This window comes from Lonchura striata, chromosome 2 (assembly GCF_050655825.1).
Source record: "Lonchura striata isolate lonStrDom1 chromosome 2, ASM5065582v1, whole genome shotgun sequence".
In the NCBI taxonomy this organism is placed as follows: domain Eukaryota; kingdom Metazoa; phylum Chordata; class Aves; order Passeriformes; family Estrildidae; genus Lonchura; species Lonchura striata.
This window is the reverse complement of record NC_140704.1, coordinates 136609541-136622280: the sequence shown is the minus strand read 5'-3', so window position 1 is coordinate 136622280 and position 12740 is coordinate 136609541. Positions and strand designations below refer to the sequence as shown.

The 12740-nt window shown below is 35.9% G+C and overlaps 1 protein-coding gene across 13 annotated transcripts in view; it reads left to right on the top strand.

The window, feature by feature from the left end:
- Positions 1 to 12740, top strand: part of UBR5 (ubiquitin protein ligase E3 component n-recognin 5) — an 86078-nt gene that overhangs the window by 60506 nt on the left and 12832 nt on the right. For 12 of the 13 annotated variants that reach the window (XM_085572430.1, XM_085572429.1, XM_085572428.1 and 9 more), the window contains 16 exons: positions 144 to 241; positions 1018 to 1166; positions 1598 to 1689; positions 2599 to 2745; positions 2844 to 2962; positions 3051 to 3177; positions 3277 to 3406; positions 3632 to 3792; positions 4299 to 4538; positions 4689 to 4812; positions 5398 to 5509; positions 6563 to 6694; positions 7324 to 7581; positions 7917 to 8185; positions 10238 to 10449; positions 10818 to 11048. In XM_085572430.1, coding sequence (XP_085428556.1) covers positions 144 to 241; positions 1018 to 1166; positions 1598 to 1689; positions 2599 to 2745; positions 2844 to 2962; positions 3051 to 3177; positions 3277 to 3406; positions 3632 to 3792; positions 4299 to 4538; positions 4689 to 4812; positions 5398 to 5509; positions 6563 to 6694; positions 7324 to 7581; positions 7917 to 8185; positions 10238 to 10449; positions 10818 to 11048 — 2601 coding nt within the window. The remainder of the gene's footprint in view (positions 1 to 143; positions 242 to 1017; positions 1167 to 1597; positions 1690 to 2598; positions 2746 to 2843; positions 2963 to 3050; positions 3178 to 3276; positions 3407 to 3631; positions 3793 to 4298; positions 4539 to 4688; positions 4813 to 5397; positions 5510 to 6562; positions 6695 to 7323; positions 7582 to 7916; positions 8186 to 10237; positions 10450 to 10817; positions 11049 to 12740) is intronic. The other variant, XM_085572421.1, reaches the window with a different exon arrangement.

Here is a 12740-nt window from a genome sequence, read left to right as displayed (position 1 = left end):
CCAATAGTGCTTATTTACTCTATCGTTTTTCTGTTTGCACAAGATCAGTGGTGCTAAGTTTTCATGTATTTGCATCCTATGTCTCCTGTTACAATGAAAAAATTCAGTGTTTTAACTTTTTTTGTTGGGGTTTTTTCGCCTAGGGATGCGAGAGGCATGACACCATTTATGTCAGCAGTTAGTGGCCGAGCGTATCCTGCTGCAATTACAATTCTAGAAACTGCACAGAAAATTGCTAAAGGTACAACAGTTTAAGTGATTGTTAGTGTGTGACTTCCTTCTAAACTTTGGCTGTAGATTGCTGCATGTTTTGGACATTTTGGTATTATGGGAGTATCTTTCTTTTTTGCAGTTTGTATATTCAGTAGATTTCTATGAATATTATTGCTTCCATGCTCTTTATAGTCTTTTTTGGCATTTAATTGTTCTATAAACCAGTGGATTAAGGTACTATTTTTTGGCAGCACAACTGTATCACATGGAACTTCCCTGCTGAAATTGAAAAAGCCTGATATGATACAGTGATATGCCAAGCTAGATCCTATTCCTGAAAAGAATTCTATACAAACAAATGTTTTGTGACTCTCTTGTGATGTTGGTATATAATTTTTTGGGAGAAATAAGTGAATTTGAATTTAGGAAAAAACTTAAGCACGTTAGAGCTTATCATACTACAGTTATGTAGGACTTTGTGTCAGACAAGAATACTCCTTTTAAGAATATAGTCCATAATCCTTCAAAATGGTGATTCATTGAATTGACTAAAGTATTAGTAAATTTAAAACTTATAGAGGTAATGGTTGTGTTTTTCAGTCAGGAATTTGCAGTAGCTTCTATAAGAAATAATGTGACAAGCAGAAAGTTTTCTCAAAAAGCTGTAACAGGTTTTATTCAAACTTCTGATGCTGTATGAGATTTTGTGATATCAAGCATCTGCCAAGAATAGATTATTTTCCTGGATATTTTTGGGATTTTTTTTGGGAGGTTGTTTTTAACACTGTTATTTTATTATTTTAGCTGAAGCAACTTCCAGTGAAAAAGAAGATGATGTGTTTATGGGAATGGTTTGTCCTTCTGGTACAAATCCAGATGACTCTCCTTTGTATGTTTTGTGTTGTAATGATACATGCAGCTTTACCTGGACTGGTGCAGAACATATTAACCAAGTAAGCTTTTTTCTTTTTTAAGACAAGTAGGAATGTGTTTCATCCATGTATTGTGTTAGTCTACTAAGCTGATTTTTAAATTATTAATTACATTGTTTAAATTACTGTGACTTTTAAGTCTGGTGTAAGTACTGCCTCCCCAAACTGCTATGTAGTCCCAAAGCCGACTGTGTTCCTCACAACATGGTTATTACTGGGTGTGGCTTTTCCCTTCTGGCTAACTTTGGCAAGAATTTTTATGGTCATGGCTCTTTGAAATTACTGAATATTCTAATGTAACAACTAAGTTTCACTTTCTAGAACTGACCAACTTCCTAGTTGAGGCATTAATTTAAACAAGTGCAGTTTCATTGTAACCTGAAATAGTGTGAGATTGCAAGCACTGTAAGGAAAAAACTATGCATAATACTTCTTTCCCCCCTTTTTTTTAGGATATATTTGAATGCCGAACATGTGGCCTGTTGGAATCACTTTGTTGTTGCACAGAATGTGCAAGGGTCTGTCACAAAGGACATGACTGCAAGTAAGTATTGTGTTCCATTTCTTGAAATTAAATCAGTATTTTGTGGTTTCCTTTGTTTACTGATACTTAATAATTTTTTTCATTATTTGAAGTGTTCCGAACTTGCAGAAGAGAACAGAGATTAATGAAATAGTTTTGTGTCTACTCTATAAGATTTATTTAATAGGTCAGAGTTGAAAGAGTAACCTGAAGTGGTTTTGTACTTTCCACTTCGTAGTATTTAGAGTAAAGGAATAATTCTCAAAGTGCATAATATTGTGAGAAATCTAAATAATGCTGTGTTTTCATTTTGGGTGCCCCTCAGAGTTTTATGAATCTTGAAGACAGATTATTCTTGTGAATTTTTGGAAAGAAACATAGGATATTAGTATTTTAAAAATCAACTGTAACAAAGGGAAAAGTGAGCAAACAATCAAGAAATCTCAGATCAACCTGACCCAAAGCTTTGAAGCTGCATGTGTTCTGTGCTGCTGTTACAGGGTGTAAAAGTTACAGCATTAATGTCCTAGCTATAATGAGCTAATAAATACAATTAAAAATATATTCTCGGTACCATAACAGTTACTGAGGTTTTACTGCATGTCATGAGTATTTTCAGCTTAACTTTCTCAGATGGAGGCTGTTTTAGGGAAGAATAAATGACCTTAGTTTAGTTTTACGAAGACAGTATGTAAAGCTCTGTAGTGAAACTGCCTTCTAAGATGAGTGTAGGAAACATGGATGACAAATGTCAAGTAGTGCCACATATAAAATCTGTATTTCTCTTTTTTAACCTAGGTTTTGTTATTTTGGTAGTATCAGAAACAAAAAACTGCAGAAAGAAATCTAAGCATGTACACTAACACCCTCAGTTTGTGTAGAAAAGATTTGGTATTTTACTGAACAGTTCACCTTTTCTATTTCTTGTAGGCTCAAACGAACATCCCCAACAGCCTACTGTGATTGCTGGGAGAAGTGCAAGTGTAAAACACTAATTGCTGGACAAAAGTCTGCTCGCCTTGATCTCCTTTACCGCCTGCTTACCACCACAAATCTTGTTACCATGCCAAATAGCAGGCAAGTTCATATTAGCATTGACTAGGGCAGAATTTTTAAAATTATTTTCTACATATATGTGGTATAGTGTATTTCCACTAACAATATTTTCATTACAGGGGAGAACATCTGCTGTTGTTTTTAGTACAGACAGTTGCCAGGCAAACTGTAGAGCACTGCCAGTACAGACCACCTAGAATCAGGGAAGATCGTAATCGTAAGACTGCAAATCCTGAAGGTAAGAGCTGTTTCAGTGAAGTAAATGGCAAGTTCCATATTTCAGTACCTCTTCCTTATGCTTTCTTGTGTTTTTTTTATCTTTCTAGATTCTGATATGCCTGATCATGACTTAGAACCTCCTCGTTTTGCCCAGCTAGCACTAGAACGTGTTTTACAAGACTGGAATGCACTGAAGTCCATGATCATGTTTGGCTCCCAGGAAAATAAAGACCCGTGTGTATCTACACATAGTTGTTGATGTAAAGTTTGATCTGATACTTGACACCTACTGACTTATATAAATTTATTTCTTTTCTTTTTGTTTTTTCCAAGTCTTAGTGCAAGCAGTAGGATAGGTCATCTTCTGCCTGAAGAGCAAGTTTACCTTAATCAGCAAAGTGGAACTATTCGCTTGGACTGTTTTACACACTGCCTTATTGTCAAATGTACAGCAGACATTTTGGTAAGCACTCTTAGCCATGTTTTACATAGGTTTTCTGAATAATATGATATTATAAGGTATCTCAGGTCATGTGCTTGGAAACTAATTTGAAAATAACTTAAAGTTAATCTTGGTTTTGTGAATTTATATTTTTATGGCTGTGATCTCCCTTTGAGTCTTAATCTCTCTTGTTTCATGCTTCAAAATTGCATACAACTAATAAGTTGTAATGACCTCTTTCTTCAGCTGTTAGATACTTTGTTGGGTACTCTGGTAAAGGAACTACAGAACAAGTATACGCCAGGACGCAGAGAAGAGGCTATTGCGGTTACAATGAGATTCCTGCGTTCTGTGGCAAGAGTGTTTGTCATTCTTAGTGTGGAGATGGCTTCCTCCAAAAAGAAAAAGTAAGTGGTGAAGATCTGTGTTGGTTGTGGTGGTTTTTTTTCCTTTATTTACGTTTTCTTCCTATATAATGAGTTGATAAAAATCAACAATAAGCAGAAACATCTGAATTGTTTTGTATTCTGTATACAGATTTGGAAAGATGCATGATAGCTGCCAGTATGTCACGTAACTTCTTAATGCAGTGCTTGTTAAACTTACATGTTCATACCAAACCTTTTGTTTACAGTGTCGGGTTTTGGAAATAGGTGTTTTTAAACATATTAAAATTACAGTGTATGGTTCGTTGTGAGTAGTAGATTTAGATATCAAGCCTTAGTCTTGAATTATTGAATGATCAATGTTTTTCACTGACTAGAATAGGTGCATATTGTTTCTATACATACAAATGCATGTATCTCTTAAAGATGATTTTTTGAGAAAAAAATTAGGACAGTTAATATTGCCATGAAGTTTTTGGGGAAAAAAGGATGTATTTGACATTTATCTTTCTGTATTTTATCCCCAGCAATTTTATTCCACAGCCAATTGGAAAATGTAAACGTGTGTTTCAGGCATTATTGCCCTATGCTGTTGAAGAGTTGTGCAATGTAGCAGAATCTCTAATTATTCCAGTCAGGATGGGAATTGCACGTCCTACAGCACCCTTTACCCTTGCTAGCACTAGTATAGATGCCATGCAGGGAAGTGAAGAACTATTTTCTGTGGAGCCTCTGCCACCCAGACCATCATCTGACCAGTCTAGCAGGTAAAACTTGTTAAAGCTTACTATCTGTTCTTTTCAAAGACTTCTTAAATGTGGTTTTATTTTAGTTTTTGTTAGCTTTGCATTAAGTGATATCCAGAGGTCCAAATCTACTTTTTTTGAGGATTTATTTTTATATATTTTTCTTTTAAGTTCTAGTCAATCTCAGTCATCCTACATAATAAGGAATCCTCAGCAAAGACGAATCAGCCAGTCACAACCAGTTCGTGGCAGGGATGAAGAACAAGATGATATTGTTTCAGCTGATGTAGAAGAGGTCAGTTTTCTTTTTGTAATTTTTTTTCTTCTCAATATAGCACACCTAATACATTAGCCCATGCTTTAACATCTGAATCTGAAATCCATGCATCTGATTTGAGAGATGTTAAGTAGTACTTCATGAAATATTAGAGTGCTGTAAGCACATTTAATAGAATTTTGTAATTGTAGTTTTCTATTTTATTTTACCCTGATTAAAATATTTTAAAGTCAGTACATGGCAGCTATTATGTAGCTTCTGTTAGAGAGCTAGAGGGTTTTTCAGCAGATAATAGGAGATTATACCTCGTCAGTATTTAGAAGCTAATTGTTGATTTTGTAGTCAGTTTTATACTTATAGCATTAAAATCTAACATCCAGAGTTGTTTTATTTGTGTATGTGATTTTTTCCCCACAATACTATAAACTGTACAGCCATGTACAACTACTGTGGCTCTAAGTTAATTTTTTATTCACATCAGTTCAATTTTGCTGTCATCTTTCTAAGATATGTTTTTTTAAATTAAACTTCGCACTGTTTGGAAAATTCATAGATTCTCTGATATTGAAGATAGTTTGGCATAATATTACGATCTCTTTCCAGGTTGAGGTGGTTGAGGGGGTGGCGGGTGAAGAAGACCATCATGATGAACAGGAAGAACATGGTGAAGAAAATGCTGAAGCAGAAGGACAGCATGATGAGCATGATGAGGATGGTATGTATAATGTACATCCTGCACATTTACTGCTTGAGTGAGAAAACTATGTATCAAAAAGAAAAGCATCTTTGGAGTCACCAGTGATGATGATTTGGGAGATTTGCACAAGTAGAGAGAATCCAAGGGTTCCAGACTGCTCATCTTACAGAAGGAGATGTGTAAAATTAGAGATAACATATAGTAGACAAATACATGAACTTTTTCTGGTTGAGGAGAAAATATTAAGTTCCCAAAGGTATCAGATGTTATTATATTATTGGTTAACAACATATTTTACCTTTTGTATTTGCTACTGTAAAATGTTGTTGATGGTTGGGACCAGTGTCAAACCATGACAATAGTAGATGTGTTCTCAAAAGCAATTTGAATCCTGGCAAGCTAATTCTCAAACTAATCACAAAGTACTAAATTATGGTTCAATATTTTGTAGACATAATTAATCCTGTATGAAAAAGTTTGAAATTAATATGCCAAGTCTTGTATTACTTAGTTTGGGGTTAGATAACCCAAAGCTATGATTTAAAAAAAAGGTTACCTTCTTTTTTCTGACTGTGCTTTGTGTTTCCAGTCAATCCATTTACAGTATAGAAAATGTGTTTACTGATTTGCTGAATATTCAAACATTTCATTCTTAAAGCTTAAAACTGGAACAGAACCTCTATAATTAATTAGGTTTTTTTAAAGTTTTCAAATACTCCTTAGATACTAGTTGAAGCAGCATATGGTAAATTGTCCTAGTACATGTGTATGAAGCGTTGTGGAGTCTTTTGGCTGGAGTGACTTATTTTGTATCCTAAAAGCCTTTACTTTCACTGTATGTTGAATGTACATGTACAGCACAGAGTCGGAACGGGTGGCTAATGCTGGAAAATAAGAAAACATGCTTCAGGTGTTGTTTGGTGTCTGCACTGCTTTTATGACCCCACTGTATATCCACTAACTTCTGCTGCACTAAAAGTGTCTGGGGCTTGTTTCTGTCTTATATGGGTCACCACAGTAATTATAATTTTGTCTTCTAAACATGAGATGTTTTTTCCATTGTTTTTATAGGCAGTGATATGGAGTTGGATTTGCTAGCTGCTGCTGAAACAGAAAGTGACAGTGAGAGTAACCACAGTAACCAGGACAATGCCAGTGGGCGCAGAAGTGTTGTCACTGCAGCTACTGCTGGGTCAGAAGCAGGTACACCACATCTTCTTCAATCTAATCTAGCTGGTTAAGTTTAGATATTAGGAGTAAGCAGACTCCTCCTTCCCTAGATTTCCTGTTTTTCCTTTGCTCTAATAGTAAGGTACTGTGCAGACTTTTTGGACAAGGAAATGCATTAAGATATGACCTACATTTTTTGCTCTTACAGAGCAGCTGCATGTGTTAGAAATTTACCATGCACTCTTGTGTAGTGAAATGAAATGGTCTTGCTATTTTCAAATGTAGTAGTTGAAAACAGTGGTTTATGGTTTAAATCAATACACAAAACCTGAGTGCTCACTGTACAGGTTTTTGAGAGCAACTGCCTTACTGTCCAATTTGGAAACATAACTTTTAGAATTCTTTTCCTAGGGGGGTAGAATTAGTAAAGTATTTTTAAATCAAATTACCTCTTAATTTATATTTTGAATTGTAAGTAGTCATACTGCTTTTTCATTACACCTGTGGAGAATTAGCAATATGTTATGATAATTTTCAATAGTGGCATTTGAACCTTTATAGTATAGTGTAGTTTCTCATGGAAGAAGTCTACTATGCTGACATGATATGTGTATATGTGCACAGGTGTGGAGTTGTCATTTATTGCTTATTTTTTCCAACAGGAGCTAGCAGTGTTCCAGCATTTTTTTCTGAAGATGACTCTCAATCAAATGATTCCAGTGACTCTGATAGCAGCAGCAGTCAAAGTGATGACATAGAGCAGGAAACCTTCATGCTTGATGAGCCTCTGGAGCGGACCACAAATAGCTCCCACGCCAACGGTGCTGCCCAGGCTCCCCGTTCCATGCAATGGGCTGTTCGGAACACCCAAAACCAGAGGACTACCAGCACAGCTCCCTCTAGTACGTCAACCCCAGCAGGCAAGTCTGAGTGAATTGCATGCATGAATGCCAGCTACCTCTGGCTTTGTTCCTTCCTCTGCTTTTGTTTATTCTCTTAAGGATGAAATCTTACCTCTTCGTCATACTGCTGACCTATCTTGACTGTTCCAGTTCTGAATTTAAAAAAAGGAAAAGATCTGTTGAGGTTAAGATCTGAGTATGCTTACTAGCAATTATTTGCTAGTTACAGTTGTGATGTCAGTAATATTTACAAGTTTATTTCTGTAAATCTTGGTCATGAAATCAATCAATACACAAATGATATAGCGAAGATTCAATGGGTTAATTAATGTAATATCTTCTTTTATATTTAGCAAGTTCAGCAGGCTTGATTTATATTGATCCCTCAAACCTTCGTCGGAGTGGTACCATCAGTACGAGTGCTGCAGCAGCTGCTGCAGCACTTGAAGCCAGCAATGCAAGCAGCTATTTAACATCTGCAAGCAGCTTAGCAAGAGCATACAGTATTGTGATACGGCAGATATCTGATCTGATGGGTCTGATTCCCAAATACAACCACTTAGTGTACTCCCAGATTCCAGCTGCAGTGAAGCTGACTTACCAAGATGCAGTTAACTTGCAGGTAAGAACATGGAAACTTTTGTAGAAAAAACATAACTTCAATACAAATGGAGTGTTTCAGGTAAAATTTTAGAATTGTTGAGATTGAAAGTGACCTCTGCATATTGGCTAATCTAAATTTCTTTGAGGGTCAACAGAAGTAGGCTGCTCAGGACTGTCTGGTTAGGTTTTGAATATCTCCAAGGGTGGAGATTCCACAGCTGTTCTGAACAACCTATTAAATGTTTGACAGTGCAGTTCTTACAGCGAAAGGGCATTTTTCTTGAGTTTAAAGGGACTTACCAAGTATTTCAATTGTTACTACTTGTCCATTCACTGGGTATCACTAAGAAGAGTCTGGCTTTGTATACTTTTTACCTTTTTTGTCAGGTGTTTGTACACACTGGTAAGATCCTCCTGAGTTTGTTTCTTCAGTCTAAAGTATTCCCAGCATTGTCAGCCTCTTCTTATGTTAAGAGAGAGTGTGGACTAAAGTAACTGTGGTCACTTATTTAATTAAATGGATAGTATTTAATATACATATATTCTTTCAAAAAAAGGAACTTAATGTTGATTTTGTTTAAACAGTGTCTGACTGGTACATAATTAATAGTTAAGTCAGAATTGACTAGGGATTTCTGCTATACATCTATTGCCGTATTCTATTTGACATGATCTATTGAGTCTATCTAAGAAGAAAGTTAGTAAGGGCCAAATAATTAAATGAGAGAAAAGATTTGTATAGCTAAATCTACTGTTCACTGTCCCTTCCTTCAGGGACATGGTCATCCTTTCCATGTTATATACATATTTTTCATACAGCTCTTGATTATCTTTGAAAATTTATGTAAAATGTAGAGAAAATATCTGTCAGACAGCAGTCTTCCCCTTTATGTATAGACATTCCTTTCAGAGACTGACAAGACTGGAGGGATTCCAGAGTGCTTAGAAAGTATGTATCAACTTGTACCTGGGCATAGTGTATAGGGTAAAATTGTATGTGCTGAATTTAGTACAGAAGTCAACTGTGAACAACACAGCTGCTGTATTGGGGCAGGAAATCAAGGGATGCTCTTTTCTGTTAGTAGTGCTGTGTAGGGATATAGAAACCTGCTGACAATATATTTACGTGTAATTGAGCCACATGATATTTGTCTGGCTTTGTTTTCACAGTGTGACAGAAGGAAAAGACTTCTGATTTGGGAGAGGAAGGTTAGAAAGAATCAAACACTAGGGTAAACAAACAGGGAAAGAAATAAGAGAGTGTTGTTTTATTATGGAGGAGGCTAAAATAATTTTCTGTTCAGGAGATTCTTAATGGGAAAAGTGAACATGAGATCTGTCCAGCTGAGGCAGGAAGAGGTTTGTATTAGCACAGGAAACCTGAACAGTGGAGGTTTCATTTGGACATGGAAATGGGGTTGAGACAATATTTTGTTAGTCCAGTGCATTGGAAGTGTGAGGAATATTTTTGAAGACCAGAATGCAGAGCAATGAAGAAAGCAGACTACTGTTGAATCAAAAAAAATCCAACAGGTCAATGGAGTTAGCAGATGGTAAGAAAAGCAGGTTGCAGAGCTGGGAGTGGGAACAGGTGAAGCAAAGATGAGACCAGGAGGTGAAACTTGTTTGCAGACATAGTTCTCTGTGCAGGTTTTAATTTTGTTGTCTTCAGTGAGTAATTTGCAAGGGGTGAAGAATGGTGAAAGATCTGGCTGATGAATTCCACAGCAGGATGAGGGCTGTTAAAGCTAACAGAAAGTCAGGAATTAAGCTCAAATTGTCAAGTTGTGCACACCTGGGAGATGCTGAGTGGTCATAAGGGGAGAAGTAGAAGAGATGCCCAAAAGAGAGAGAGAGATATGGTGAGAATGCTTGATAGATATCAAAGTGTTAAGCAATGAGAGCTACATACCACCACTGTAAATGAGCAATCTCAACAGAGCTTTCAGAAACTGATAATAGGTAATTCTTGAGCATGATTTTACAGCCTCTTTGTGGGGAATCAGGAAGATTTCATTCTCTTCATCTAGTTCTATTGTTTGCAAAACCAGTTAAATCTCATTTTCTATAGAATTATGTGGAAGAAAAGCTTATTCCTACTTGGAATTGGATGGTCAGTATCATGGACTCTACTGAAGCTCAGCTGCGTTATGGCTCCGCATTATCTTCTGCTGGTGATCCTGGGCATCCAAATCATCCTCTCCATGCTTCTCAGAACTCAGCTAGAAGGGAAAGGATGACAGCCCGTGAGGAAGCCAGCTTGAGAACACTTGAGGGAAGAAGGTATGAAAATAGTTTGATTACTGCATGCAGTATGAATTACCAGTTTTATAGTCAAATCATATTCACAGACATCTTAGGAATCTAATTCTGCAGCACTGGAAAGTAGTTGCTGTTTTGATTTACGTTGGCTTTCTGTGTTGTTGCTACTATTTGGTTTATTTTGACACACTAGATTAATCTTGGGCATTAACTGTTTACAATGTATTGCATCTGAACTGCTTGTTCTATGCTTTTAGCTTGTTATCAGTATTTTTGTATGTAGTTCATTGAGATTCTACATCCAAATTTCAAATACAGGGCTTATAAATAAAGTGTGTGTTCTCCTGTGCTGTGTGATTTCTCTGTATTTGATCCTTTTCCTTCACCAGACGTGCTACTTTGCTCAGTGCCCGTCAGGGAATGATGTCAGCACGCGGTGATTTCCTGAACTACGCGCTGTCCTTGATGCGTTCTCACAACGATGAGCACTCGGATGTTCTTCCTGTTCTAGATGTCTGCTCACTAAAGCACGTAGCATATGTTTTTCAAGCCCTTATTTATTGGATTAAAGCAATGAATCAACAGACAACATTGGATACTCCTCAGCTGGAAAGGAAAAGGTACTGAGGATGACTCCTAGAAACAAAACCTATGTAAAAGTGGCATAAGCCTTTTTGTTTCAGTCATTGGTATTGTTCCTCAGCAACTTTTATATAAATAGATGCATTAGTCTGTATGTCTGTGTGTGGGTGTGTGTAGTAACATACATATTATAAATGTATGTAGTAACATATATATTATAAAAATAATTTCTACAATGGTATATAATGTACCTGTGTTTGATAAGCCTGTTGCAGTACCCTGTTCACTTCTTTTTATGCTGTAAAATGTTTTCATACTGTTGAAACTTGAGTTGGATTTTTAACTCTGTAGCAGTGCCTCTAAAAGACATACTCAGGACAATTTCTCAGTTAATGACGTGAGACATGCATTTGACATGATAGCAACTTACTGTCAAACATGTTAGAGATGACATTGGAGAAAATGTCATTGTCTGTTATAATGAGCTTTGTGATTTTGTTTTCCATTTGGTTATATGCGGTGAGACTCACCTGATATTTAAAACAGAGTAGGGAAATCAGTAGCTGAAAATGTCCTTAAGTTGAAAAACTGCTGTTTCAACTATGGCATTTTCCAAGGTGCAGTTATTAATTTTTAAGATGTTTTAAGATTTTTTTTTTTATTATTTCAAATGCCAATTAATGCTAATAGAAATGTCCACCTGTTGGTAGTCTACGCCATCTATTCTCATTTCTTACTAGATTTTTAGGTAATGTACCCAAGCAGTCCTAGTCAACAGTTAAATGCAGATCTTTGCTGCTTTCTGCTCGTAGTTTTCAATACTGCAGATCAAGCTTAACTTTATGTTCTCTACAAATGCAAACTGTAAAATATAAGATATTAGTATTTTAGATATATATTGGACTGTACTTCACTTGCAATACTGTGTTCTGTTTATTTTGGTAATGTAAGGTTTGTTATGACCTCAAAGGTGTACTGAGGGGGGTGTTATCAACAGTAGTTTCCTCACAGGTAAGAATGATATACTACAGTAATCAACATTTTGTACTGATTTGAGTAGTTACAGGCACAGCTTTAACTCTTTTCCAGGTAATAATATACTTACAGAAGCTGCTTTTCAAAAAAAAAAAAAAATAATGTGCTGAAATCTGTCAAATAACTGTTCATTAAAGAATTGGGAAATTTATATGAAATGCTTTTAAAACTGTGAAGGCCTAGACCTTTTCAATTAAAAGTGAGTGGTTCAAACAGTTGCTTCTGTTAGATGACATATTAGTACTCTGAGTAAAATGAATTTTATCAGTCTTCATCTAGTTTCAGAACACATTTCACAATGCATAAACTGCCAGAATACTAATCAAAGTTCTTGACAGAACACTAGTATAATACAGTGAAATCAAGTTTTTTAATGTGCAGCTTGCAGATTTACCTTCTGATATTATATCAGTGAGATTATTTTCAAATTTTGAAATAGTATTTACTTGCATATTTCTTCCACTAATACAGGGTTCCTAGGATTTTATATTGATACAGTGTTTAAAACCAAGTATCACTGCCCAAAGCTGTAACTTTAAAGATCAGAATTGTTAAGTGGCCAAATGGCTCTAAGGGTAATCATGTGAGTGATGTAGTGAGTATGTAATGAGAAGTTCTCTATGGTATTTCAGTTTTAGTTTTGTTTTTGTTATGTATAACTCTTAAGAACACTTCATGACTATGCTACAGATACA